Below are 27723 nucleotides of genomic sequence, written 5' to 3'. Positions count from 1 at the left end.
TAAATATAATGACCACTTTATTATGTTAAGAATTTGAGATGGATTTGTTGAGTTTCGGGTTTACTCTGAGGCTTGCTAGTGTTCAAGTTGAGGTCTTGCTGTTTTGCGCAATCTGGACAGTAGACTAAGAATCAATTGTTTCCCATGAAAATAATGTTATGATCATTTTAATAATCATAACAATTTGCTTAAACCAGTTTCCCCCCCCCCAAAAAAAAACCTACTCGGGCAGTTTGGGTTGGGTTGGTTTATTGTCATTGCACATTGTACAACGAAATTAAATGCCATGTTCAGTTTACAAATATAAAAATTAAAACACAAACACCCATCCTTCACATGCTATACAATTGAAATTGAAAACCCGATATTGCATTACGATTGCACTATACCATAGGATTCAAGAAGAAAGAAGCAAAAAAAAAAAAATTGTTCTTCTCCCATTAGGGAGAAAATACATTTCAGCCATTGGTCAAAGCTAATTTCATGCTTAATCCTCCCGTAATGCTTCCTTTCGCCTCTGAGTTTGGGATCTTGTTTTTTCTCATAGCCAAGACAGGTTCTTTCACACCATCCTGTATTCCGTAATGATTTTCACGAGTTTTATGAGCCTTCTCTAACCGCCTGCCTGGAGCAAGTCATGTTCAAACAGCTGCTAATAACCTCTTTCCGTCTGGAGAACTATAGGTTGCTTCTGTCAAGCAAGGAGAAACGGTCCTAAATTGCCGTAGCCTGGGGAGTAATTCTCTCTCCCTTTTCTTTTGGCAGTATGACAAAGCCAAGCACATTTACCTTTTGGCGAGTAAGAAATCACCTTCTTGTCTCACCTGGCTGGGAGTCGGAATTGCCTGCTACAGGGTAAGAGATGGAGCCCTTTTGGCCTTCCGATTTGTAGAACATCCAATACTAGATTGGAAAAGACCTTGATTGGATCTAGCCCAACCCCTCTCTCTCGAGCAGGAGTCCCTATATCATTTCAGGCAAATGGTTGTCCAGTCTCTTCTTGAAAACTTCCAGTGTTGGCACATTCAAATGTCTGGAGGCAAGTTGTTTCACTGATTGTTCTCACTGTCAGGAAATCTGCCTATCCCAGGTGCTTGGGAAGGACTCAATAGGTGAATGAAAATGCCAGATCCAATCTAACGCCTGGCTGAATGTGTGAGTAATAATAATTGTGTAAAGGAAGAAATGAAAGAGAGCTTTCATGAAATGACATGCGTCTACCGCAAAGGTTTCTCTCCTCAGTGAAAGCTACCTAGAAGTGGATGGGTTCTTTTATTCTCACTGTCAGGAAATTCCTCCTTATTTCCAGGTTGAATCTCTCCCTTATCAGTTTCCATCCATTATTCCTTTGGGTGCTTTGGAAAACAGCTTGACCCCCTCCTCTCTGTGGCAGCCCCTCAAATATTGGAAGGCTGCTCTCCTGTCTCCCCTGGTCCTTCTCTTCCCTAGACTAGCCATGCCCAGTTCCTGCAACCTTTCTTCATATGTTTTTGCCTCCAGTCCTCTAATCATCTTGGTTGCTCTTCACGTTGAGACTCTTTCTTAGAGTTTCAACATAGAATCTGAGCTGGAAAGGTAGATTAATATCTCTTTATTTATGCATAAGTAAAGAGAATATTGGGAAACTGCTGTCTTGTCACCCATAGGCCTTCTCTTCGATAAGCTAGACAACACCAAACCCTTTACCCTGTTCATTGCATGTTTATGTGTTTGTATTGTGGTCTATAGAGATTGTCCATCTATGGAGATTGTCAATCATGTAGATCATGGTTGTCTCAAAGGTGCTTTTTTTTTCAAGAGACAACTGGATTTTTGGGGGGCTTTTTGAAGATGTTTTGCTTCTCACCCAAGAAGCTTCTTCAGCTCTGACTGGCTGGTGGGGAATGGAAGGATTGAAGTTCCTTGCAGACAGCTGGTCATTTGCATCCTTTTAGTGGGTCATTGAAGCGCTTGGAGGTTTATCTGTGTCCTCAGGGTCCCCTGAGCGGTGCAAATGGTTCCTGTAATCTGCAATTTTCCCTCTGGAAATCCGTTCCTACTCCCACACCATTCCAAGGGTGTCCATCCCAAATTGTATAGCTAAAGTGTCTGTAGAGAGTCCATGACCATGACCAGGATGACTGAAAATCTCTACAGATGTCCCTTTCTGAAAGTTTTAAGAGGAGATTGAACAGCCATTTATCTGGAATAGATAGGATCTGCTGCCATGGGCAGAGGGTTGGTCTAGAAGACCTCTAAGGTCCCTCTCAAGCCTATTACTATTTTATGTTCTCCATCTGACCCTTCCCACATTGCAGAAAGTCCAGTTGCCTCTTGGAGGGGGGAAAAAACCCCACCGTTGGGAGTCTCGGATTCCAGTTTGCCATGATTTAACCTTTTTTAGATAGGCTGACGTTGGTTTTTCATGAGCAAATCTCTTTCCGGTAGCTCAAAGAGATGGACGAGGCAGAAGATGCTCTCTCTGAAGCCAATGCCCTCAACAACAGCAATCCAGAAGTCTGGGCCTACCTCGCTTTGGTCTGCATGAAGGTGAGTCTCCAGAGGTCCATTTTTATCCAACAGCTAAAGAATTTGCTCTTCTCTGTGATCATTGGGTTGAGATTGATGTAAAACTATTCAACATCACTGACAATGCTGCTGCCCTACAAAGAGACCTTGACTACGTGTCCGAACAGTCAAACAATTGGCAACTCCAAATCTCCACCCACAAATGCTCTGTCTTACACGTTGACAAAAAAAAAAATCAGAATACCAAATACAAGCTGGGCAGTTGCAACCTCATGGATGAGGTCACTCTGTCAAGGACCTCAGAGTACTGATCTCAAACGATCTTAGCTTAGTACACAAAATTGTCTGCTACAGCGTCCTACCTGTCAACGACTTCTTCAGCTTCAACCGCAACCATACACGAGCACACAATAGATACAAACTCAAGGTAAACCTCTCCAAACTCGATTGCAGAAAATACAACTTCAGCAACAGAGTGGTCAACGCCTGGAATGCTCTACCTGACTCTGTGGTTTCTTCCCCAAACCCCCAAAACTTTAACCTTAAACTGTCTACTGTTGACCTCACCCCATTCCTAAGAGGTCTATAAGGGGCGTGCCGAAGCACCCCAACGTGCCTAACCATCCAGTGGTGCGTTCTGGATCCCGTTGCAACCAGTACAGTGCAACAGGCCAAATGTCCACCACCTGAACGCGCGCAGCACGTGCATGCATTTTTACCGCCCGTGATGCTCCGCGATGCGTCCATGACGCTCCGGCTGTTCAGCGGAGGGTCGCCTAGGTGCCATATGCTCTGTGCACATGTACAGAAGCCCCGAAAACCTCAAATACTGGTAAGGCATGCGGGTGGGCCCTCCGGAGCACCGTACCGGAACGGTACCTGGTGCTCCCAACAGGCACCGGTATGTCCGTACCTGGGCGTACTGGTCATAACCCACCACTGCTACCATCCCTGTCCTCCTGTCCCCACTTATTTGTATCCATTTCCTGTATTCATAATCATTTTTATACTTATATCTGTTATACATGCTGGGCAATATTTATTATTTATTACAATATTTATTATTTATTACAATATTTATTATTTATTATTAAAATAAATAAAATTATAGATAGATAGATAGATAGATAGATAGATAGATAGATAGATAGATAGATAGATAGATAGATAGATAGATAGATAGATAATGGGGAGAGAGATAATGAAGATAGATAGATAGATAGATAGATAGATAGATAGATAGATGATAGATAGATAGATAGATAGATAGATAGATAGATAGATAGATAGATAGATAGATAGATAGATAGATAGATAATGGAGAGAGAGAGAAGAGAGAGAGAGAGAGATATGATAAATAGATGATAGATAGATAGATAGATAGATAGATAGATAGATAGATAGATAGATAGATAGATAGATAGATAATGGATGGATGATAGATAGATAGATAGATAGATAGATAGATAGATAGATAGATAGATAGATAGATAGATAGATAATGGGGAGAGAGATAATGAAGATAGATAGATAGATAGATAGATAGATAGATAGATAGATAGATAGATAGATAGATAGATAGATAGATAGATAGATAGATAGATAGATAGATAATGGGGAGAGAGATAATGAAGATAGATAGATAGATAGATAGATAGATAGATAGATAGATAGATAGATAGATAGATAGATAGATAGATAATGGAGAGAGAAATAGAGAGTGAGAGAGATAATGGAGAGAGAGAGAATAGAGAGAGAGAGAGAGATGATAAATAGATGATAGATAGATAGATAGATAGATAGATAGATAGATAGATAGATAGATAGATAGATAGATAGATAGATAGATAGATAGATAGATAGATAGATAGATAGATGTCACAGTAAGGGCTTCTCTGCGGATGAATGCTCCTTTGGGTGGAAATGGTTTCTAAGCCCATTTGAAGTCCTTCTTCCAGGTCAAATGGATGGATGGAAAGAAGTTCTCGGTGGAGAAATGCAGAAATGCATTTTCACATCCTTTTTCGGGATTGCCATCCTTTTCCTTTCCTCTTCTCAATTTGACGAGAGACCTTCTTCCCCTGGGGAATTGATTCCCCCCATCCCCCCTTTCCCTTAAAAAAAAAAATCACCACGAAGCTTTTCAGGGTCTCTTTTGCCTTGTCAGAAAACTCTAGCACCGATTGCTGTTTTTTCCCCCTTAGGGCGGAAGGCAACTGGAGGCCGAACAGTCCTATAAATACGCTGTCAAGGTTGGTCACATTTTTTCCCCCTTGCTCAAGCTTATCAGATCTCTGGAAGGGTGCAAATCTCTGAGGCTTTTCCCAGTACTGGGAGTCCTCAACTTACAACAGTTTGGTTAGTGGCCCTTGGAAGTTATAACGTCATTGAAAAAAATGACTTATGAGTGTTTTTCACACAGCCACATCCCCACGGTCACCTGATCAAAATTCAAGTGCTTGGCAACCGATTCATATTTATGATGGTTGCAGCATCCGAGGGGTTCCAGTGGCCAATATTTCTGTGGTTAAGTATGACCTGTAGGAAGTGAGCTTGACCCCGTTTTACGACCTTCCTTGCCACAGTTGTTAAGCGAATCGTTGCCGTCGATATTGGTAACCTGGTTGTTGAGGGAATCTGCCTTCCCCGTGCACTTGGCTTGCCAGAAGGTCACAAAAAGGGATTCACCTGACCCCCAAAACACTGCGACTGTCATAAATGTGATCCAGTCACCAAGCATCTGAATCTTGATCACGTAATCACTGAAGATGCTGCAAAGGTCATAACTCTAAAAAACGGTCATGTCACTTTTTTCAGTGCTATTGCAATGTTGAACGTTCACTTTTGTACACATTTTTGTTGTTGTCTTTGTTATTATTAGATAAATTGTTGATAACACTATATCTATATATATATATATATCATGTCATATCTATCTATCTATCGATCTATCTCTTTGCATCTGTGCATCTATCTATCTATCTATCTATCTATCTATCTATCTATCTATCTATCTATGCATCTATCTATGTATGTAGCTATCTATGTATGTATCTATCTGTCTATGTATGTATCTATTTGGCTATGTAGCTATCTATGTATGTAGCTATCTGTATGTAGCTATGTATGTAGCTATGTATGTAGCTATGTATGCATCTATGTATGTATGTATGTATGTATGTATGTATGTATCTATCTATCTATCTATCTATCTATCTATATCTGCATCTCTGCATCTATCTATCTATCATCTATCTATCTATCTATCTATCTATCGATGCATCTACCTATGTATGTGTCTACTTATGTATGTATCTATTTGGCTATGTATGTATCTATTTGGCTATGTAGCTATCCATGTATGTAGCTATCTATGTATGTAGCTATCTATGTATGTAGCTATGTATGTATGTATGTATGTATGTATGTATGCATCTATCTATCTATCTATCTATCTATCTATCTATCTATCTATCTATCTATCTATCTATCTATACCTCTATGTATGTATCTATCTATGTATCTATGCATTATGCATCTATCTATGCATCCATCCATCTATCTGTCTGTCTATCCATCTATCCATCTATCCATCTATCCATCCATCCATCCATGTATCCATCCAACACACACTACTGTTGGCCGGGTATTTATTTATAGGGGGAAAATGTCCGGACCAAACGTAATTTTTAATGTTGGATTTCACCCCTTACCAGAGAGAGCCCCCTTGTGGAGTACTGTGAAGCCGTTACCACGGCAACTCCACTGCACTGCACAGTAGAAGCCATTTTAAGGCACAAGAGGCTGTATCATAACAGAACACACACCCCGAGGGGTTTTAGGAGTGGTCTTACCCCCCACAGTTCTTTTCTCCAGAGATTAAGTCTTCTGTGTACCAAGTTTGGTTGAAATTGCTCGAGGCATTCCAGAGTTATGCTGGAACATACACACACATAGCCGTTTATACATATACATACGCACACATATATGCTGTGTGTGTATGTCTATCAGCTAGCTGGCTATCACACACATACTGTGTGTGCGCATATATATGTCTGCCTATCATCTAGCTATTTATGTATACATACATACATACTAACAAGGAGGCATTTTTCATTTGAAGTAGGATTACGGCCCTTTCCTTCTTTGAGTATATTTGACAGATGTTTAAGTTAGCCATTTTCTCTTCTGTTGCAGCTGGAGTTGGACAACCCTGATCTCCTGCAGGAGGTCAAACAAGTCCAGCTAGAAGTGGGCTTTGGTGACCCCTCCTTCTGATCGCCTCTTCCGCTGCTACCTTCTAAGCAGGGACCAACATCTACAGTTTTAGATATCAGGGAGGTAGGGCCAGGTTGCCAGAGATTTGCCAACCATCAGCAGAGAGGCGTACTGCCACATTTGGAAAGAACAATCACCAGTTGTTTCCAAAGCTTCGGCGAAAAGTTTACAGAGGGCGTCTTGAATGGCAGTTCTTGAGCTCCTGGAATTTAGAAAACGCACATTGCAGAGATTCCATTTGTCCTGTGGAATATCCAGCCCTAAAATTAAAGTCAGCCTTAAGGCATCTACAAGGCATGACTTACGTCCAGAGGTTAAAATGCTGGAGAAAGTATTTTCGGATTCCTGAAATGGAAAGAATAACTCTAGCACAGTGTTTTCTCAAGCTTGGCAACTTTGAAAAGTCGTGGACTTCAAACTCCCAGAATTCCCCAGCCAGCTATCCTATGCCTCCTGGGGAATTCTGGGTGTTGAAGTCCACACCTCTTCAAAGTTGCCAAGCTTAAGAAAACACTGCTATAACACATCACAATAATTAGAAGACCTTTGTCGGCGATGTTTGGGGAAGAACAGGAAGATGAATTGGGGAGAGGTTTGGTGAACTGCCTCATTTCTAGACATTTCTAGGTCTCCTTTAGTGCAAGTGGATATTACAACCCAAAGCAGGAGCAAGAGTAATTAATAGATTGGGTTTTATATAGCATTTGGTTACCTGGGCTTCCCAAAATTATATCCATGAAAGGGAGTTCTTACAAAGGTTTTGATTCAGTTAGTTCGTCCATGTAGCTCTCTGGAGATGATTCCATCCATCAATTTTGACCTAGTGATCTCTTTTTGATCTATGGATCCACGTTTATTTTATTCACAAATTGGGGTTTTTTTGTTTGCTCCCTGTAATTGCTCGGCAGCACAGAATTTTGAAAGAAGAATCTAAAATACGATACGCAAGGATTCAAAAACAGCAGTTTGGGGCAGATATAATAAAATAGTTTGGAACCGTTTATTCATGGTGTCTTTTGAGTATTTTGAGTATTTTTTGAGTATTTTATTAAGATTTATAGGCCGCCCTTTTCCCTGAGGGGACTCAGGGCAGCTTACAAACATTAGGGAGGGGGTGAAATACAAAATAAACAATATGTAAACAAAATAAGGTAGTAAAAACACAACATGCATTCAACATTCAGCACTCGGGTGGGGCAAATTAAAGACTTGTCCCCAGGCCTGTTGGGAGAGCCAGGTCTTGAGGGCTGCGCGGAAGGCCTGGACGGTGGTGAGGGTGCGTATCTCGACGGGGAGATCGTTCCACAGGGTCGGAGCTGCAACAGAAAAGGCTCTCCTCCGTGTCGTCGACATTGACTGGCGGATGGAATTCGGAGGAGGCCCAGTCTGTGCAATCTTATCGGTCGGAGGGAGGTAATCGGCAGAAGGCGGTCTCTCAAGTACCCAGATCCACTACCATGAAGGGCTTTAAAGGTGGTCAACAGCACCCTGAAGCGCACCCAGAGATCAACAGGTAGCCAGTGCAGCTCGCGGATGGGTGTTATGTGGGCGAACCAAGGTGCGCCCACTATCACTCGCGCGGCCGCATTCTGAACTAACTGCAGTCTCCGGATGCACTTCAGGGGCAGCCCCATGTAGAGCACATTGCAGTATTCCAGCCTAGAGATCAAAAGGGCTCGAGTGACTGTTGTGAGAGCCTCCCGATTCAGGTAGGGTCGTAACTGGCGGACCAGGCGGACCTGGGCAAATGCCCCCCTGGTCACAGCCGACAGATGATGATCGAGAGTCAGCTGTGGATCCAGGAGGACTCCTAAGTTACGAACCCTATCTGAGGGGTATAAAATTTGACCCCCCAGCCTGATAGATGGAACATTAGCCAAATTGTTGGGAGGGAAACACAACAGCCACTCGGTCTTGTCCGGGTTGAGTACCAGTTTGTTAGCGCTCATCCAGTTCTTAACGGCCTCCAGACCCTGGTTCATCACGTCCACCGCTTCATTGAGTTGGCACGGGGCGGACAGATACAATTGCGTATCGTCCGCATATTGATGGTATTTTATCCCGTGCCTCCGAATGATCTCGCCCAGCGGTTTCATGTATATGTTAAATAGTAGGGGGGATAAGACCGAACCCTGCGGCACCCCATATTTTAGGGGCCTCAGGGACGATCTCTGCCCCCCTACCAACACCGACTGCGACCTGTCCGAGAGGTAGGAGGAGAACCACTGCAAAACAGTGCCTCCCACCCCCACCTCCCGCAGTCGTCGCAGAAGGATACCATGGTCGATGGTATCGAAAGCCGCCGAGAGGTCAATGAGAAACCAGGATGGACGCATGGCCTCCATCTCTGGCCCTCCAGAGATCATCGGTCAATGCGACCAAAGCGGTTTCTGTGCTGTAACCGGGTCTGAAGCCAGACTGGAAGGGGTCAAGGTAGCTAGCTTCATCCAAGGCCCGTTGAAGCTGGAAGGCCACCACCTTCTCAACAACCTTCCCAACAAAGGGAAGGTTGGAGACAGGACGGTAGTTATTTAAAATGGCTGGATCCAAGGATGGTTTCTTCAGGAGGGGTCTCACCACCGCCGTTTTTAGTGTGGCGGGGAAGTGCCCCTCCCGAAGGGAGGCGGTTACGACCGCCTGGATCCAGCCACGTGTCACCTCACTGCTGTTGGCAACCAGCCAGGAGGGACACGGGTCCAGAATACAGGTGAAGGCACTCACAGCTCGAATGGCCTTGTTTTGGTGCCTTTCTTTCAGGGTTGAGTTCTGGCAGTCACTTCTGATGGTTAGCTCGCAGGTGCGCCATGCGTGCACGCACACGCACGCATGCACAGTGCAATAAAAATTGTTCTGTGCATGCGCAGAAGCAATAAACAAGATGGCAGCACCTTTGGTGCCACCCGGAGAACTGGTGCAGGAGCATGGAAGGCCTGGGTTGCTGCCTGTTCCAGTGCCAGTTCGGCCAAACCCACCACTGCTTTCTTTGGGAGTAAAAATCATTAATTGTAGTAACTTTTCTGCCAGAGAAACTTTCAAACTCTGGCTGCAATTGTTCTTTCTGTTGTTGTTAGTTGCGAAGTCATGTCCGACCCATCGCAACCCCAAGGACAATGTTACTCCAGGCCTTCCTATCCTCTACCATCCTCTGGAGTCCATTTAAGCTCATGCCGACTGCTTTGGTGACTCCATCCAGCCACCTCATTCTCTGCCTATTGCCTGCTATGTATTTCCCTTTAAAGAATAATCCTTCATGTCCCAGTTCATCTTTCATTTCCAAACAAAATAAGTTTGCTTTTTTTAAAAAAAAAATGCAAATACAAGAATTGCAAAGAGCTACAAACATTCTGTCTTGACTTAGGAATTCTCCCAAAGGCTAAAAACACATCATTTAATTTCATGAGCACAACAGAAACAACATATCTGGCTTTTTGGATAGCAACTAGTATAGCTAAATGATGAAATATTGGTAGTGAATAGATAAGGATTCTTTTTTTTTCCAATTTTGCTTTCTGATTCAAGATTTCCCTAAGATTGGAGTTAGCTGTTTTTACAAATGTCCATTAGTCTATACCGGAGTAAAGGAGACATTTTGGAATGGAAAATAGATAATCCTTGACTTATGACCACAATTGGGAGGAGAATTCATGTTGCTAAGCAAGGTGGTTGTTAAATGAGTCATGCTTGATTTTTATGACCCTTTTTTGCATCAGCTGTTAAGCAGTTGTTAAGTGAATCTTAGATGGGATCTTAGCTGCCCAATGAGGTATTTTCCTCCCAAACACTTCAGAATGAAATCTTTGACTGTTTCTCTTTATTTCAATCATATATATAAAAGCCAAGTACCGCTCACTCATCACGAAATCTCCAGAACCATAAAGCCTACAAACTTGAAATTTGGCACATACGTTCCTCTCGGCTTCTAGGTACTCGCTAAGAAAGGATTTTTCAAAATGACTAACAGATCATTAGTAATTCTTATACAGTAATTAGCACACTCTGATGCCAAGGAGTTGTACTCCCCCTCCCCACCTGAAAAGAACTCTGTTCCAACTGCCAGTTGTCTTACATTCTGTTACTTCAGTTCAAACTGGAAAACGTTCCACTCCTTCACTCGGGAGTGGTCTGGGGCTCCTTAACAGTACTAAACATTAGTACTGTTAACCAAAATCAACAGAGGTGTGGATTGAAAAAGTGCCAAACGTCAAAATGCAATCATGGGGATAGATAACAAGGTTTTTGGTGCTGCTTACAAAAACTCTGAGAATTTTTTTCTCTAATTAGAACATTTGCATTGTTACACAAGACAGGGACCTGGTGGCTTAGTGGCTAAGATGCCAAGCTGGTCGATCAGAAAGGTTGGTAATTCAGCAATCCGAATCCCCAGCACTGCCTAATGGAGTGGGCTCCCATTACTTGTCTCAGCTTCTGCCCTCCTAGCAGTTCAAAAGTACATAAAAAATGCAAATAGAAAAATAGGAACCACAGTTGGTGAGAAGGTAACAGCGTTCCGTGCAGCTTTGGCATTTAGTCATGTCAGCCACATGACCACGGAGATGTCTTCGGACAGTGCTGGCTTTTCGGCTTTGAAACGAAGATGAGCACCACCCCCTAGAGTTGGGAAAGACTAGCACATATGTGCGAGGGGAACCTCTACCTTTTTATGGTTACACAAGCATCTCTGCAATTGCATGGTGTGGGTTGCACCATTGCACAAGCGATGTGATGTCAGGAGCTATGATGTCATTTCACACTTTATAGAGATATTCAGGGATGGCTGGGAACTCAACCAGCTGCATTCCCACCACACATCTGGAGACTGCAGTGAACTGGAGAAGATCGGCTTGAGCCCTCAGCTCATTGTTTTCTTGGTGAGTTCAGGACATTCAGGGAAGTCCACATCCCGAAATATCATATTCGCCATTGCCCTCTCAGCCCTGGACCAGAATTCTCATCCTAAGTACAGGTAGTCCTTGATTTACAATTGAGACCATTTCTGTTGCTAAGTGAGATACTTAGGTGAGTTTTGCCCCATTTTACCACCTTTCTTGCCACTGTTAAGTGAATCCCTGCAGTTTTTAAGTTAGCAATGTGGTCATTAAGTGAATCTGGCTTCCCCATTGATTCAGAAGGTCACAAATGGGGATCCCATGACCCCAGGACACAGCAACTGTTGTAAATATGAGTCAGTTGCCAAGCGGCTGAATTTTGATCATGTGAACACAGTGGATGCTGCAACGGTTGTAAGAGTGAAAAACAATCCTGTCAATTTTTTTCTGTACCATTGTAACTTTGGTCACTAAATGAACAGTTTCAAGTCGAGGACTACCTGTAATGAATTGTTGAGCCAGAAATCAAGAGGCTGGCAGATGGTTAAGCAGATGAACCCAATAAAGCTTTGGATTCAATTTAATCTATTATACAATACAATACAATACAATAGCAGAGTTGGAAGGGACCTTGGAGGTCTTCTAGTCCAACCCCCTGCCTAGGTAGGAAACCCTATACCATTTCAGACAAATGGCTATCCAACATCTTCTTAAAGACTTCCAGTGTTGGGACAGTGTTGGGACACGTTGTTCCACTGATGAATTGTTGTAACTGTCAGGAAATTTCTCCTTAGTTCTAAGTTGCTTCTCTCCTTGATTAGTTTCCACCCACCCATTGCTTCTTGTTCTACCCTCTGGTGTCTTGGAGAATAGTCCCCCCCCCCCTCTTCTTTGTGGCAGCCCCTGAGATCTTGGAAGACTGCTATCGTGTCTCCCCTAATCCTTCTTTTCATTAAACTAGACATACCCAGTTCCTGCAACCATTCCTCATATGTTTTAGCCTCCAGTCCCCTAATCATCTTGGTTGCTCCCCTCTGCACTAAATTATTAAATCAGTGTTTCTCAATCTCAGTACCATTAAGATGTGTGGACTTCAATTCCCAAAATCTCCCAGCCAACATCCCTTTGAGAAACAATATATACAAGCGCAGCAGAGTCCAGTGCAGTGCAATTCTTCCTGCTAAACTTCAGCTCAGCTGATACTTGCAGCCAGTGGGACCGAAGTCTAGCCCCCTGCCAGACTAGAAGACCTCCAAGGTCCCTTTCCAGCTCTATTCTGATTGATTGAGTGATTGATTGATTGATTGATTAGTCAGTAGATGGGTCACCTGCAGAAGTTGTGCATACTCCATCACTGGTGGGTTTTTTTTAGAAGAGATTGGACAGTCATTTGTCTGAAATAGTAAAATCTCCTGCTCCCTTCCAGCGCGATTCAGATTCAACCCACAACCCGTGTCGTTTCGCTAAGCTAAAAACAAAAAAGGCTGCCATTTGAGCTTCCGGCCGCAGAGGGCGCGGCGCCGTTTGAGAAGCCGGAAGCGGAAGCGAGAGGGCGGCAGCAGCGCCGAGAAGGGTGGGAAGCGCCGGGGCGAGCAGCGATCGCTGCAGCCTCCCCGCCCGAAGCCGCGGGCATGAGGCGGGACGTGCGCATCCTCCTGCTGGGGGAAGGTAAGAGCGTGGAAGGGGGCGGCGTGCCCGGATCGGGGCGGCGGGAAGTGCCGCCGCATGAGCGCTCCGGGTCTCGGGTGTGGTGGTGGGGGGGGCGCGTCTTGTAGTAGGCTGGTGAAAAGGGGGCGGGGTCAGGAGGTCTGTGGGCGGGGCCCAGGAATTGTGGGCGGGGCCGGGAGGCCTGTGAATGACCTTGGAGGAGAGTCAGGCGTGGAATCGGGAGACGTGCGGATGGGGAGTTGCAGAGCTGCATCCCAGAGAGGGAGGGGCGGCCCTTGCTTGCTTTGGCTGTCCTCCAACTTGGCTTGACTACTGCAATGCTCTGTGCATGGGGCTGCCCTTGGAGACTACCCGGAACCTTCAACCGATCTATAAATGCAGGAGGGGCAAGCAGGACTGGGCATGCCTCAGTGTGCCCATGTATCACCTCTACTTTGCCAGCTGCACTGTTTGGGCATACCTCAGTTTGCCCACATCCTGCCTCATCCCCACAGCTTAGGGGTGAGGAGGCTGTTTTGCTTCCAAGTGCAATTTCAGGTGCCAGTCGCCACCTGTAAAGCCAGGTAGAACCACCTTGTCTCCCTTTAACATCCTCTCTGCTGGTTCAATGCTGCAGGGTTGGCGCCCTCTGGGTACTTTTGATTAAATAATGCCACGCGTTGGGGTTCTGGGTGGCTGTGGGTGTTTCAGTATAGCAAACTTCTGCTATAAACATAGGATGGGCTTAGTGGAGGTTCTTAAGAGGAGAACCTCAGAGGAGGTTCTTAAGAAGAGATTGGACAGTCACTTATCTGTAATAGTACAGGTTCTCCTGCTTGAGCAAGGGGCTGGACTAGAAGACCTCTGAGGTCCCTTCCAGCTTCTATTCCATTCTCTATTCTATTCTATTTTCTATTCTATTCTAGTTTCTATTCTAGTTTCCATTCTAGTTTCCATTCTATTCTTTATTCTAGTTTCTATTCTATTCTTTATTCTAGTTTCTATTATATTCTCAATTCTCTATTCTATTCTCTATTTTATTCTAGTTTCTATTTTATTCTCTATTCTATTCTAGTTTCCATTCTATTCTATTTCTTACTCTATTCTATTTCCACTCTATTCTATTCTCCTATTCTATTTCCTACTCTTCTATTATGTTTCCTATTCTATTCTATTCTCCTATTCTATTCTCTATTCTATTTTAGTTTCTATTCTATTCTCTATTCTATTCTATTCTTTATTCTAGTTTTATTCTATTCTCAATTCTATTCTATTCTCTATTCTAGTTTCTATTTTATTCTCTATTCTATACGTTTCTATTTATTTTATTCTATTTATTCTCTAATTCTATTCTATTTCTTACTCTATTCTAGTTTCTATTCTCCTATTCTATTTCCTACTCTATTCTATTCTCCTATTCTATTACATTCTATTCTCCTATTCTATTCTATTTTCTATTCTATTCCATTCCATTCCCAAATACAGGCAGTCTTAGATTTACAGGTTCCTTTAGCGACCATTCAAAGTCATAACGGCACTGGAAAAAGGGACTTACGCCCATTTTTTACGTCCGCATCCCCATGGTCACGTGATTTGCTTTGGGATGCTTGATGACTGACTCATGTTTATGACAATTGTAGTGTCCCGGAGTTACGTGGTCCCCTTTTGCGACCTTCTGATAAGCAAAGTCAACAGGGAAGCCAGACTCCCTTAACAACCGTGTTACTAATTTAACAACTGCAGCAATTTATTTAACAAAAGCGGCAAGATGCCATCCCTCCAGATCCAGAGGGCTGCCCCACTGTTGTTGCTCAAAAGAGACATAAAGTCCTGCTCCTTCACCCAGGCACTTGGCAAGGAAGACAATCCCTTGCTCTGTCACACTTGCCATCTTACAGTGTATCACAGAAGTGAGTACATCCCCTCACGTTTTGTAAATATTGAAGTATATCTTTTCATGTAACAACACTGAAGAAATGACACTTGGCTACAATGTAAAGTAGTGAGTATGTTGTTGTTCGTTGTGAAGTCGTGTCCAACCCATTGCGACTCCATGGACAACATTCTTCCAGGCCTTCCTGTCCTCTGCCATCCCCTGGAGTCCATTGAAGCTCACGCCGACTGCTTCGGTAACTCCATCCAGCCATTTCATTCTCTGTTGTCCTCTTCTTCTCTTGCCCTCTGTCTTTCCAGCATGAGGCTCTTTTCCAAGGAGTCCTTCCTTCTCATTAGGTGGCCAAAGTCTTTTGAGTTTCTCTTCAGGATCTGGCCTTCTAAAGAGCAGTCATCTAAAGAGCAGTCAGGGTTCATCTCCTCTAGGACTGACCGGTTGGATGGCCTTGCAGTCCAAGGGACTCGCTGGAGTCTTCTCCAGCACCAGAGTTCAAAGGCCTCCATTCTTTGGCTCTCAGCCTTTCTTATGGTCCAATACAGTTTGTATAACGGTGCAAATGTGCTGTCCCCTCAAAATAACGCAACACACATCCATTAATGTCTAAACTGCATGCCTTTATTTTTTTAATCTGTTGATTGTTTTTATATTTTTTAATGGCTGTGAGCTGTCCAGAGTTGTTGGAAGTCAAGGAGGCATATGCATTTGACATATGATTGTGGTTCATCGCATAGTCAGCCAGATGTTTGGAGTGGAATTGACATTTTTAACCCCCCCCCTTAAGTCCTTTCCAAGGACCTGGGTTAAGACAGATGTTGTTTGAAGGCATTAAAGGTGGGATCATGCGATGTAAGCTGTTCCAAGTCAAGCCAATCTTCTGCAATTGACTGATTGGGATTTTGTCAACGTTGATGGTGCTCAATTGGTGCTCCAGATATTTTGGGATTGCACCCCAGGTGCCTAATCACTATTGGTCCTTTCTTTGGCCAAGGTCATTCTACTTCTATGTGGAGATCTTTGTATTTTATGTTTCACTTCTTTCTCTTTTAGTCTGTCTGTCTCTGTCTGTTTATCTATTATCTATTTCTCTATCATGATATCTATTTATCATCTATATCAGTGTTTCTCAACCTTGGCAACTTGAAGACGTCTGGACTTCAAGTCCCAGAATTCCCCAGCCAGCGAATGCTGGCTGGGGAATTCTGGGACTTGAAGTCCAGACGTCTTCAAGTTGCCAAGGTTGAGAAACACTGATCTATATCATCTATCATCTCTATCATTTATCATCTTTCCTTCTCTCTCTCTCATCTATTTATCTACCTACCTACCTACCTATCTACCTACCTATCTGATTAATATATTTTGCCTTTTGCAAAACCACATCCAGTAACATTCAATGTTATCTTAAACTATTTTCCGTATGTTCTTCTCTAGTCCTTTTCTCCAGGATTCTGATTATGACATGTACTGTCATGTCCACTATCCAGACTTTTTTAGTCTTTCTTATTGACAGTTGTTAAGTCTAGGGGTGATGTGGCAATTCTTCAGCACTTTAATTTCTTCATTTTATATGCTTTTAACTGACATAATCTAAAAATTGTCCTAGATCACAGCAGTTTTGTATTTATTTTGTAATTAAATAAATAAATACCAATTGAGAGACCTGATCCTAAAATATCCTGACATCTTTGCTGCAGCAGTCCAACCCGATTATAATTTATAGACTAACTGAAGGACGTGGGCAGAGGATATCTGGCAAAATTGTTCTAAAAGGCTCTTCGCAAAATAATATGGAAAGCAGGATCTTTCATCTGACACTATGGTCTCTGGCTTGCGGTGCTGATATATATGTATTTTCAGGTTGCTGCAACTCTTTGGCACTAATATTGAATTTTTAATTCATATTTAATCTTTGCTAAACGCTTACATTATTTCTTAGTTCACTTATGTCAGAATCCATTTATAATCAGAATCCTGGAGAAAAGGTAGAACAACTTATAGAAAATAGTTTAAGATAACATAGAATGCTACTGGATGTGGTTTTGTAAGAGAGAAAATATATTAATGAGTGTGAGAGAGATATGATAGATAGATAGATAGATAGATAGATAGATAGATAGATAGATAGATAGATAGATGATAGATAGATAGATAGATAGATAGAGATAGAGATAGATGATGGATTAGATAGAGATAGATAGATAGATAGATAGATAGATAGATAGATAGATAGATAGATAGATAGATGACAGATAGATATTAGAGATGATAGATGATAGACATTTGAGATATGAGATAAATAGATGATAGATAGATAGATAGATAGATAGATAGATAGATAGATAGATAGATAGATAGATAGATGATAGATAGATAGATAGAGATAGATACGTACGTACATACATACATTTATACATACATACATACATACATAGAGAGAGTAGCTAGCTAGCTACATAGATAGATACATAGATACATAAAGAATGGTTGCAATAATTAGTGAAAAGAAGAAGGGGTGTCATTAAAGCAGTCTTCCAATATTTGAGGGGCTGCCACAAAGAAGAGGGAGTCAAGCTAATCTCCAAAGCACCTGAGGGCAGGACAAGAAGCAACGGATGGAAACTAATCAAGGAGAGAAACAACTTAGAACTAGGGAGAAATTTGCTAAAAGTCAGAACAAATAATCAGTGGGACAACTTGCCTCCAGAAGTTGTGGGTGCTCCAACACTGGAGTTTTTAAAGAAGAAGATAACCATTTGTCTGAAGTGGTGTAGGGTCTCCTGCTTGAGCAGGAGGTTGGACTAGAAGACCTCCAAGGTCCCTTCCATTTCTCTTATTCTGAACAATCAGAATAAATGAGCGATCAGGAACGAAATGACGGAGAAGAGCAACTTTTTGTATTATAGCAGCTGAGAGGGGGATGAGGAGGTTCAGATCTCACATCTGAGGGGACCATCTCAGTTGCAATGCGGAGATCATCTCAGTTCCCTTGCTACTTTCCAGAGTCATCTGAGGCAGAGGTAGTTTATGGAGGATTGTTTGCACAAGAGTAAATGGTGACCTGAAGGTTTGTTCCCTCTGGGCTTGCTACTTTGCAGGTAATGATAGGAAAAATAGGTTGGAAAATCTGCTGCAGATGTAAAAAAAAAAACCTTACCTTTATATCATGTCTAAGTCATCTTTGGATAAAGGAGGGAATACAAATTGTCCTCCACTTACGACCGATGATTGGGACCCAGATTTCTTGTTGTAAATCATTGCAGGGAGAAGCCAAGACGGATTCAGTTTTTCCACCGTGTTTCCTAAAATTCATTTTTTTCATTCGGTCGTATTAATTTTTCTTTACGCAAATCATACGGCTTGTTCAATAAATGCAGCTGCAGATGGCGACTGTGTGATTATTGCGGGATGCTGCAACCGATGGTCAATGCGAGCCAGCGCTCAAATGGTGATTAAGTGATTGTGAGGATCTGTAGTGCGATGATTATTAAGACAATACAGTATGCGCTGATTGCTAAGACAGGCTGTAAATCAGTTTCTCAAAGGTCATTGTAACTTTGAGCTTCTCGTTGAACAAAGGGTTGTTGGCCGAGGGGATCGGAAATTTGGGGAGTCGAAGGGCACAACCTTAGAGTTGCCAAAGGTTGAGACACCCCTGATATAGAGCCCATGGAGCCGCAGTGGTGTAGTGGTTAAAGTGCAGTACTGCAGGCTACCTCTGCTCACTGTCGGCTGCCTGCAATTTGGCAGTTCGAATCTCACCAGGCTCAAGGTTGACTCAGCCTTCCGTCCTTCCAAGGTGGGTAAAATGAGGACCCAGATTGCTGGGGGCAAGAGGCTGACTTTGTAAACCACTTAGCTAGAGGGCTGTAAAAGCACTGTGAAGCGGTATATAAGTCTAAAGGCTATTGCTCTTCCTTCCTCCCTCCCTCCTTCCTTCCTCCCTCCCTTCCTTTCTTCCTTCCACAGTGCACAGTGGTTACAATGCAGCATTTCAGGCTAACTGCTTACTGCCAGGAGTTCGATCCTGACCAGCTCAAGGTTGACTCAGCCTCCCATCCTTCCAAGATGGATAAAATACGGAACCAGATTGTTGGGTGCAATAGGCTGATTCTGTAAACTGCTTAGAGAGGGCTGTAAAGCACTCTGAAGCGGTATATAAGTCTAAGGGCTATTGCCCTTCCTTTTCCCCTTCCTTCCTTCCACGGTGCACAGTGGTTAGTAATGCAGCATTTGAGGCTAACTACTCACTACCAGCAGTTTGGTCCCGAACGGCTCAAGGATGACTCAGCCTTCCATGCTTCCAAGGTCAGTGAAATGAGGACCCAGATGGTTGGGGTCAAGAGGCTGACTCTGTAAGCTGCTTAGAGAGGGCTGGAAAAAGCACTGTGGAGCAGTATATAAGTCTAAGTGCTATATGACAACAACTCACCATGGCCAACGTGCTGCAGGAGAACTCACTGCAAGACAAGAGTCACACTAATATCAAAGAAATGGTGGGATGGAATCATTAAAGAAAGGATGCAGAAGGAGGGACAGAATAAAATATGAATGGCAAAAATTAAAATATTTTTAAATTTTATTTTAAATAATGAAAAAGAATTTGTTACATTGTCCCGTGGTGAGTTGGCTGCAGTGAGTTGGCCATGGCAACTTGTCCCAAGTTCCCCCTGATAAAGCATATATAATGTTTGTCTTTTGGGTAGAAAGGCCCAATTAAAAACTCAGTGAACCCAGTAGGGTGATGAAATCACTTCCTCTCACTTTCACCCAATTTATTTCTCGTGCTGTTCGTGGGTTTTAAAATAATAATGTGGAGGAGAGGAACCTCTTGAGCAAAGACAGAATGTCCATGCGAAGAAACTGTTCTGCAGACATGGAGCTGCAGACAGGAACTCAGTGTCCGGAACAGAAATCCTAACCTTTCAGGAAGGAAAAGGATTAAAAGTCAATATCTAGGTGTGAAATCAGGGTGCGACTGAATGAGTTGTTTGAAAGCCAGAGAGGTAAAACATTTCCTGCTTTTCTTTTCTTGTGGAGAGGGAGGAGAGAGATGGAAGGGGAAAGAGAGAGATGGAAGGAGACAGGGGAGGCAGAGATGGAAAAAGAGATAGAAGGGGAAAGAGAGATGGAAGGAGAGAAATGAATGGGAGGAGAGAGATGGAAAGAGTTGGAAGGAGAGGTGGGGAGGAGAGAGTTGGAAGGAGAGGCAGGGAGGGAGAGGGGGAGGAGAGGAGAAAGAGATGGAAAGAGAGAGAAAGAGATACAAAGAGAGAGTTGGTAGGAGAGAGAGAGGTGGAGAGAGGGAGGAGCGGAGAGAGATAAAAGGGGAGAGACAGAGGAGAGAGAGATAGAAAGAGAGATGGAAGGAGAGGGAGAGAGGAAGGAGAGGAGAGAGGGATGGAAAGAGAGAGGGGGGAAAGAGGGGGAAGGAGAGGAGAAAGAGCTGGAAAGAGAGAGAGAGATAGAAAGAGAGAGATGCAAAGAGAGAGTTGGAAGGAGAGAGAGAGATTCTGTTATTCCTTTTATTTCTTCCAATAAAGCCATTCCGTCTGGGAGTTTTATAATAAGGCTTCTTCATAGTACGTCAGAGTACCATTGTTAACCTAGTTGCAACTCATTTTAAGCAGCCTTTTCTATCTTTTTAAATTAATAGGATCAAAGCTGAAGTAGTGCTGCAGAGCCCCAGTTGACTATTTAACATCCTGAATCTGCCAAAAAAAAATCAGCTTGCAGTGTTCATGTTAAAGCCAATCAATCGGATATTTGTTCAAAATACAAAAGTGGTGACTCAGATACGAAACTGGGCCAGAAGTCTCTTTTTGGGGGCAATGTCCAAAAACCTCTCCATAAATAAAAGCTGAAAGCTTTTCCCCAAGGCTTGCTGATGCTCCAATGTTGCCACTTTTTCTTTTTAATGGCTGACTTGATGGAGCTTCTCTCGGGAACATGACCATTCTACCATGGAGATGCCTTCCATGACGAACACTGTCAGTGTTCCAAATATCATCCAGAATTAAATCAGAGTTCCAGGCAGAGCTTTCATCAAAGTTCCAATTTAATAAGTTTGGTACAAACTGTGGAATACCCGAATCTGAAAGCTTCCTGGGTTTCCACAGTTTGTACCAACATGTCTCTCTTATTAAATTGGAACTTTGATGAAAGCTCTTGCCTTGAACTCTGATTTAATTCTGGATGATATTTGGAAAGCTAACATTAACCCGAATCTGAAAGTTTCCTGGATTTCCTTCCCAGTTGAAAGTTCAAGACTTTGCCCCCACAACCACAAGCCCATTACATGGTCCAATCTTCCTCTACCATGCTGGGATTTCCACCTATCTAGTTCCGGTCAGGTGCAGAGGTGCGGAGACAAAAGATGACCTTGGGCTTCTAGAAAGGAATGTTTTATTTTGACAACAACACATTCTACAATTCTACTCCTTCCTATTCCCCCTCCCAATTATTCACTAATGAAACAGCATAGAAAAATAATTGTGTGTGTAGCAGGCCAAAGATCCCAAAAGGAATATGACTGCAGGCCTTACAAACACTTAGTTTCATGCCCTTCTAGAGCTAATCTCAGAAAAAATGTCTTTCCTCTGAGCAAACAGATTGTTTTAGAACAGGGGTGGGTACCTCCTAGAACAGTGTTGGCAAACCTTTTTGGTACCGAGGGGCAAAACGGGAGCGTGCACATGGACACGTATGTGCCAGAAACCGCAAGAGCAGCCACTGGATGCACATGCGTGTGTGCTTGGAAGATGATCTTCTGGTTTCCGGCACGCACATGTGCACCCGCCAGCTGGTCTTCGTACGCACATGCGTGCCAGAAGCCAAAAGAACATGCATGCACATCGGCTGTCTGCTCTTCCAATTTCCAGCACTCCCGCACGTGGAAAGAACCCAAAAGAGCAACAGGCAACGGTTCGCGTGCCCAGAGAGATGGCTGTGCATGCCACTTCCGGCACGCGTGCCATAGGTTTGCTGTCATGGCCTTAGATGCTTCAAACTCTAGCTCTGATCATGACTGGCAATTCATTAATTTCCTTTTGGCTGGAACGTGATAGAGTAGAGTAGAGTAGAAATTGGAATGGAATGGAATACAATAGAATAGAATGGAAATATGGAATTGAAAGGAATGGAATAGAATAGAATGGAAATATGGAAAGGAATGAAATGGAATGGAATAGTATAGAATGGAAATATGGAAAGGAATGAAATGGAATGGAAATATGGAAAGGAATGAAATGGAATGGAAATATGGAACGGAATGGAATAGAATGGAATGGAAATATGGAATGAATGGAATAGAATAGAATGGAAATATGGAAAGGAATGAAATGGAATAAAATGGAATGGAAATATGGAATGGAATGGAATGGAATAGAATGGAATGGAAATATGGAATGAATGGAATAGAATAGAATGGAAATATGGAAAGGAATGAAATGGAATGGAAATATGGAATGGCATAGAATAGAATGGAAATATGGAATAGAATAGAATGGAAAAGAATGGAATGGAAATATGGAATGGAGTGGAAATATAGAATGGAAAGGAATAGAATGAAATGTAAATATGGAAAGGAATGAAATGGAATAGAATAGAATGGAAATATGGAATGGAAAGGAATGGAATGGAAAGGAATAGAATAGAATGGAAATATGGAATAGATTGGAAATATGGAAAGGAATAGAATGGAAATATGGAATGGAATGGAATAGAATGGAAATATGGAATGGAATGGAAATATGGAATGGAAAGGAAAGGAGTAGAGTGGAGTAGAGTAGAATAGAATAGACGAATAGAATAGAATTAGAATAGAATAGAAATATGGACTGGACGAGAGTAAAGTAGAATAGAATTCTTTATTGGCCAAGTATGATTGGACACATACAGAATTTGTCTTTGGTGTATAAGCTCTCAGTGTACATAAGGAGGATAAAAATACATTCATTAAGAATAAAGTTACAACACAAATCATCACGAATCATTAGGTGCAACACAATGATAGTCATAGGGTACAAATAAGCAATCAAATTATACTAGGAAACAATTGATCGTAAGGATACAAGTAGCAAAGTTACAGTCCTGCAGTTGTAAGTGGGAGGAGATGGATGATAGGAACGATGAGAAGATTAATAGTAATAGTAATGCAGACTCAGCAAATAGTTTGACAGTGGTGAGGGAATTAGTTGTTTAGCAGAGTGATGGCATTCGGGGAAAAACTGTCCTTGTGTCAAGTTGTTCTGGTGTGCAGTGCCCTATAGCGTCGTTTTGATGAGTTGTGAAGTTTGAAACATCTGGAGAAGATCAGGTTGACGATTTCTATCTTAAGATAGTTGGGGTACTTTTGCTGGAGAGAGATGTTCCCCCCAAATAATCCAGCAAGACAAGTATGAGGTTTGGGTTTTATCTGGATAATTCAGGACATGTTGCGGTTCAGTCTCTAAGTCTTGTCCAACTCTTCATGGTTCTGTGAACCACAGCAGGCCAGGCCCCATGTGCTCCATTGTCCCTCAGAGTTTGCCTAAACTCATGTTCATTGCATCAATGGCCCCATTTAGCCATCTCATCCTCTACCGTCTATCTTTCTCCTTCCATCCTTCCCAACATCAGGGTCCTTTCCAGTGAGTCCCGTCTTCTCTTTTGGTGACCAAAGTATTTGAGCTTCACCTCACTTCTGGACATAGCACAAGGTTAAACTACTAAACAATGCTAACTTCTGGCTTGGAAACCTTTGGTGGGCGTTCTGGCAATGGAGATAAGCAAACTGGGGTATTGCAAATTGACTCACACAATCCTTTTGCCATGGTTCACAATATCTTGGGTTTGTGAGAAATGATCCAAAACTGTACATTGTAGCCATAAGCAAACTGTTGTGGACCGCCAGTGGAGCTGGCAGCACGTTTGAACAGTGAGGAGGTTGGGGAGAAACCTGGGCCAGTCCTGGAGTCTGAGGAAGGCTCGGATGAGGGCCCTGTGTCGGAGGCAAAAAGAGGGCCAGAGCCGTATGCCAGTTATCAGCTGCCTTCAGTCGGAGATCAGTGGGGCAGAGGAACAGCTGGAGCCTGTTCCCAGTGTGCGCATGCGAAGAGTTGCCAGACAAAGGGAAGAGCTAAAGAACAGGGGTCAATTTGGGAGTAAGGCCACAGGTGGACGATGAATGGCCCCTCCCATACGGAACAAAAGAGGAGCGAAAGGGGAGTGGAGTTTGCAGGAGACCATTAGTTCGCTTAATTGGTTCATGACTCTCCAAGACTCCTTGCCAAGTTCTGCAGATACCAGCCTGGCAGCTCTCCAAGCCAGATAAGGTCTGTGACTGTAAATCCTCCCTCGAAAGACTTTGCTGGACATGAATGAGCAGAATTCACAGTCAATTAATAAAAGGGTTTTTTGTCTGAACAAGGAGTTTGCTGAATGGTCATAAGACAAGGATTGCCTGTAACTATATTGCTTCTCTCCCTTATAGCCCAAGTGGGAAAAACATCCTTGATCATGGCTCTAGTGGGTGAGGAATTCCCTGAAGAGGTGAGTAACGGTTGCTATTATTCTTTTATTCTGCCTTATTCTTATTATCTTACTAGGTAATAACCCTGCATTGCCTAGGTATTTATTCATAAAGGAAAAATGTCTGGACCAAACATAATTTCTAATTTTTTTCATAATTTCTAATTTTTTACCGGAGGGAACCTCCTTGTGGAGTACTGTGAAGCTGTTACCACAGCAACTCCACTATGCTGTACAGCAGAAGCTATTTCATGGCAGTACAGTAGAAGCTATTTCATGGCAGTACAGTAGAAGCCATTTTAAGGCACAACAGGCTGTATCTTAACAGAACACACACCTGTCTTACTCCCACAGTATTTTTTTCCAGAGAGTAAGTCATCTATGTACCAGGTTTGGTTGAAATTGCCGGAGGCGTTCCAGAAATATGCTCCCATTTTTATAGAGAGATTCTTATAGCATTAAAACTTTCCCATAGAAATTTATAAGCAGGACAAAGAGTGTAAATAAAAGTACATTACGACATACAAGCAAGAGAAGAAGAAACCTCATGGGTTCTTCTCTCAGGACAGTAATGACCCAGGATGGGGGTTATTGTCTTGTCAACTATTTTTAAATCTAAAGTCTACACATAATATAAATTCAAACAAGCCTTTATCATCTGAGTTACGCCAGAGATAAACCTTCTTCACCCCAGGTTCCCCCTCGGGCGGAAGAGATCATCATTCCTGCAGACGTCACTCCCGAGAAGGTCCCCACCCACATTGTAGACTATTCAGGTAGGTCACAGACATAAATGGCAGGTGATTTTTCTGACTAAGAAGCCAGGATTTTGCAACAAGCCATGCCACATGGCAGTAGACCACAGCACAGTTTTCTGTGATGCTTGTGAGTTCAAGGATTGGAATTCAGATTGGATGTTTTTTTCCTTCCCCTCTGTATTCGCACCATTTTATTTTTGTTGGTTTATTTGTATCCTGCCTTTATTATTTTTGCAAATACCTCAAGGAGGCAGACATATCCGCCGCACCTTCCTCCTCCTATTTTCCCCACTGTCAGCCTCTGCTTCGCTACTTGCTTTTGGCTGCCATTGAAACGGGAAGGGAGGGGGAAAAGTATTTGGGTGGGGAAGTATTCAGTACAGGAGTGGTTGTAAAAAGGGAGTTGTTCTCACCATCTACTGTGCATGCTGCAGATAGTGGATTTGCCACCAAGGCCAACTGTCCAGCATACCAACCTGATGATGCTTTTTGAAGATGGAACCCACATGACACCTGAGGGGTGTGCAGATTGGACTATGGGATGGGGTTACCAGGGGGAGGGAGTTGGGTCACATATTGATGTCTATGATTACGCGCGCTTTTGCCTTAGATTTTGCTTTGCTTAGCTGCTATCTACTCATAACCAGTAAAAGTACTCTTAATTCTGCAAAATGGAGCTGAGTGGTTTCTTTCTTGGTTACTGAGGGAGGCTGCCCTGACACCCACAATAACCACCTTGTCAGGTGTGTTGAGTTGGGAGAGAGTGACTGGCCCAAAGTCACTCAGCTACTTTTCATGGCTAAGGCAGGACTTGAACACACTCTCTCCTGCTTTCTAGCCTGATGCCTTAACCACTAGACCAGCGATGGCGAACCTTTTTTGGCTCGTGTGCCATAAGCGGGGGGAGCGCTGAGGGGGGTTGTGCACAGGCGTGCTGCACCCATAATGCAATGCGCAAACCCCCCCCCCCCCCCAGCGTGCATCATGCATGACAGGCACTCCCCCGCCCCCATTTTTTGCATTCCTTTTTCACCCTCCCCAGGCTCCAGAGGGTTTTTAGGAGCTTGGGGAGAGCAAAAATAGGCTCCCCCGCCCCCTCCGGAGGCTTCAGGAGCTTCCCTGAAGCCTCCGAAGCGCAAAAACCGGCGACTTCCGTTTTGCTCATAGTCACTTCGGGTTTCTTGTAGGGCCGTTTTTAGTCGTCCGGAGCCTTCAGGGACCTTCAGGAAGTGACTTCCGGTTTGTCCGTTGGGTCATTTTTCATCCTCCAGAGCCTTCAGGGAAGCCTCCAGAAGGCCCCTGAAGACTCCGGAGGGCTTAACCCGGCCCTACGAGAAACCGGAAGTCTGTTCCTGAATTTCCTGTTTGCCCGTAGGGTCGGTTTTTTGCTCCTAAAGCCTCCGGGGGGGGGGCTGTTTTCACCCTCACCAGGCTCCTATAAAGCGTCTGGAGCCTGGGGAGGGCAAAAAATGGCTTTAAAAAAGGTGGCACGCTAGCCAGCTGACAAGGGCAACACCTCGCGTGCCCTGATAAATGGCTCCGCGTGCCACCTGTGGTATGCATGCCATAGGTTCGCCATCCCGGCACTAGACCAAACTGGTTCTCTACCATCCCGTACCATACCGTAAAGTGGGCATCATGCAAAAGTTCATTCCGGCTCTGAGCAATAGACAAGGCCAACCTGGTTTCACGGTGGCCTTAACATCCTGTCTATGGTGGATTGGTTGCTTCTCACTTTGCATATGTCTGAAAGGTTGCAGAGCCAAATAGCAATAGCCCTTAGATTTATATACCGCTTCATGGTGCTTTTACTGCCCTCTCTAAGCGGTTTACAGAGTCGGCCTCTTGCCCCCAACAATCTGGGTCCTCATTTTGCCAACCTCGGAAGAAGGAATGCCGAGTCAACCTGGAGCTTGGTGAGATTTGAACTGCTGGCATAGCCAGCCTAGAATACTGCATTCTAACCAGTGATGGGTTCCTGATCCCGTGCAACCGTTACGGTGCAACGGGGCCTGGCGTCCACCACATGAACGTGCACAGCACACGGGCCCAGCGCACCCATGTATACTTACCATCTGCAACACTCCAGCTGCTTGGCGGAGTGTCGCGCAGGCGCCATGCGAGAAGCCCCGAAGAGGTCAAATAAAGTTAAGGATGCTGGACAGGTGGGTGGGCCCTCCGGAGCACCATACAGGAACAGTACCCAGTGCTCCTGGCAGGCACTGGTATACCCATACCAGTCATAACCCACCACTGATTCTAACCATAGGAAGGAAGAAAAGGAAGGAAGGAAAAGAGCAATAGC

General features: G+C 43.5%; 2 protein-coding genes across 2 annotated transcripts in view; both read left to right on the top strand.

Moving 5' to 3' along the window:
• Positions 1-7789, top strand: part of CFAP70 (cilia and flagella associated protein 70) — a 57047-nt gene extending 49258 nt beyond the window's left edge. The window contains exons 23-26 of the mRNA XM_087728660.1: positions 766-855; positions 2428-2529; positions 4713-4760; positions 6706-7789. Of these exons, the coding sequence (XP_087584786.1) occupies positions 766-855; positions 2428-2529; positions 4713-4760; positions 6706-6786 (321 nt within the window). The 3' untranslated portion in view covers positions 6787-7789. The remainder of the gene's footprint in view (positions 1-765; positions 856-2427; positions 2530-4712; positions 4761-6705) is intronic.
• Positions 7790-13156: 5367 nt separating this feature from the next.
• The window catches only part of RHOT2 (ras homolog family member T2), a 44321-nt gene continuing 29754 nt past the window's right edge, over positions 13157-27723 (top strand). Inside the window, exons 1-3 of the mRNA XM_087728453.1 lie at positions 13157-13280; positions 24623-24681; positions 25355-25436. Coding sequence (XP_087584579.1) covers positions 13244-13280; positions 24623-24681; positions 25355-25436 — 178 coding nt within the window. The 5' untranslated portion in view covers positions 13157-13243. The remainder of the gene's footprint in view (positions 13281-24622; positions 24682-25354; positions 25437-27723) is intronic.

Source organism: Thamnophis sirtalis, unplaced genomic scaffold (genome assembly GCF_051295495.1).
Source record: "Thamnophis sirtalis isolate CommonGarterSnake01/CBP01778 unplaced genomic scaffold, rThaSir2_p1.2 scaffold_14, whole genome shotgun sequence".
NCBI lineage: Eukaryota > Metazoa > Chordata > Lepidosauria > Squamata > Natricidae > Thamnophis > Thamnophis sirtalis.
This window is presented reverse-complemented; position numbering and strand designations above follow the sequence as displayed.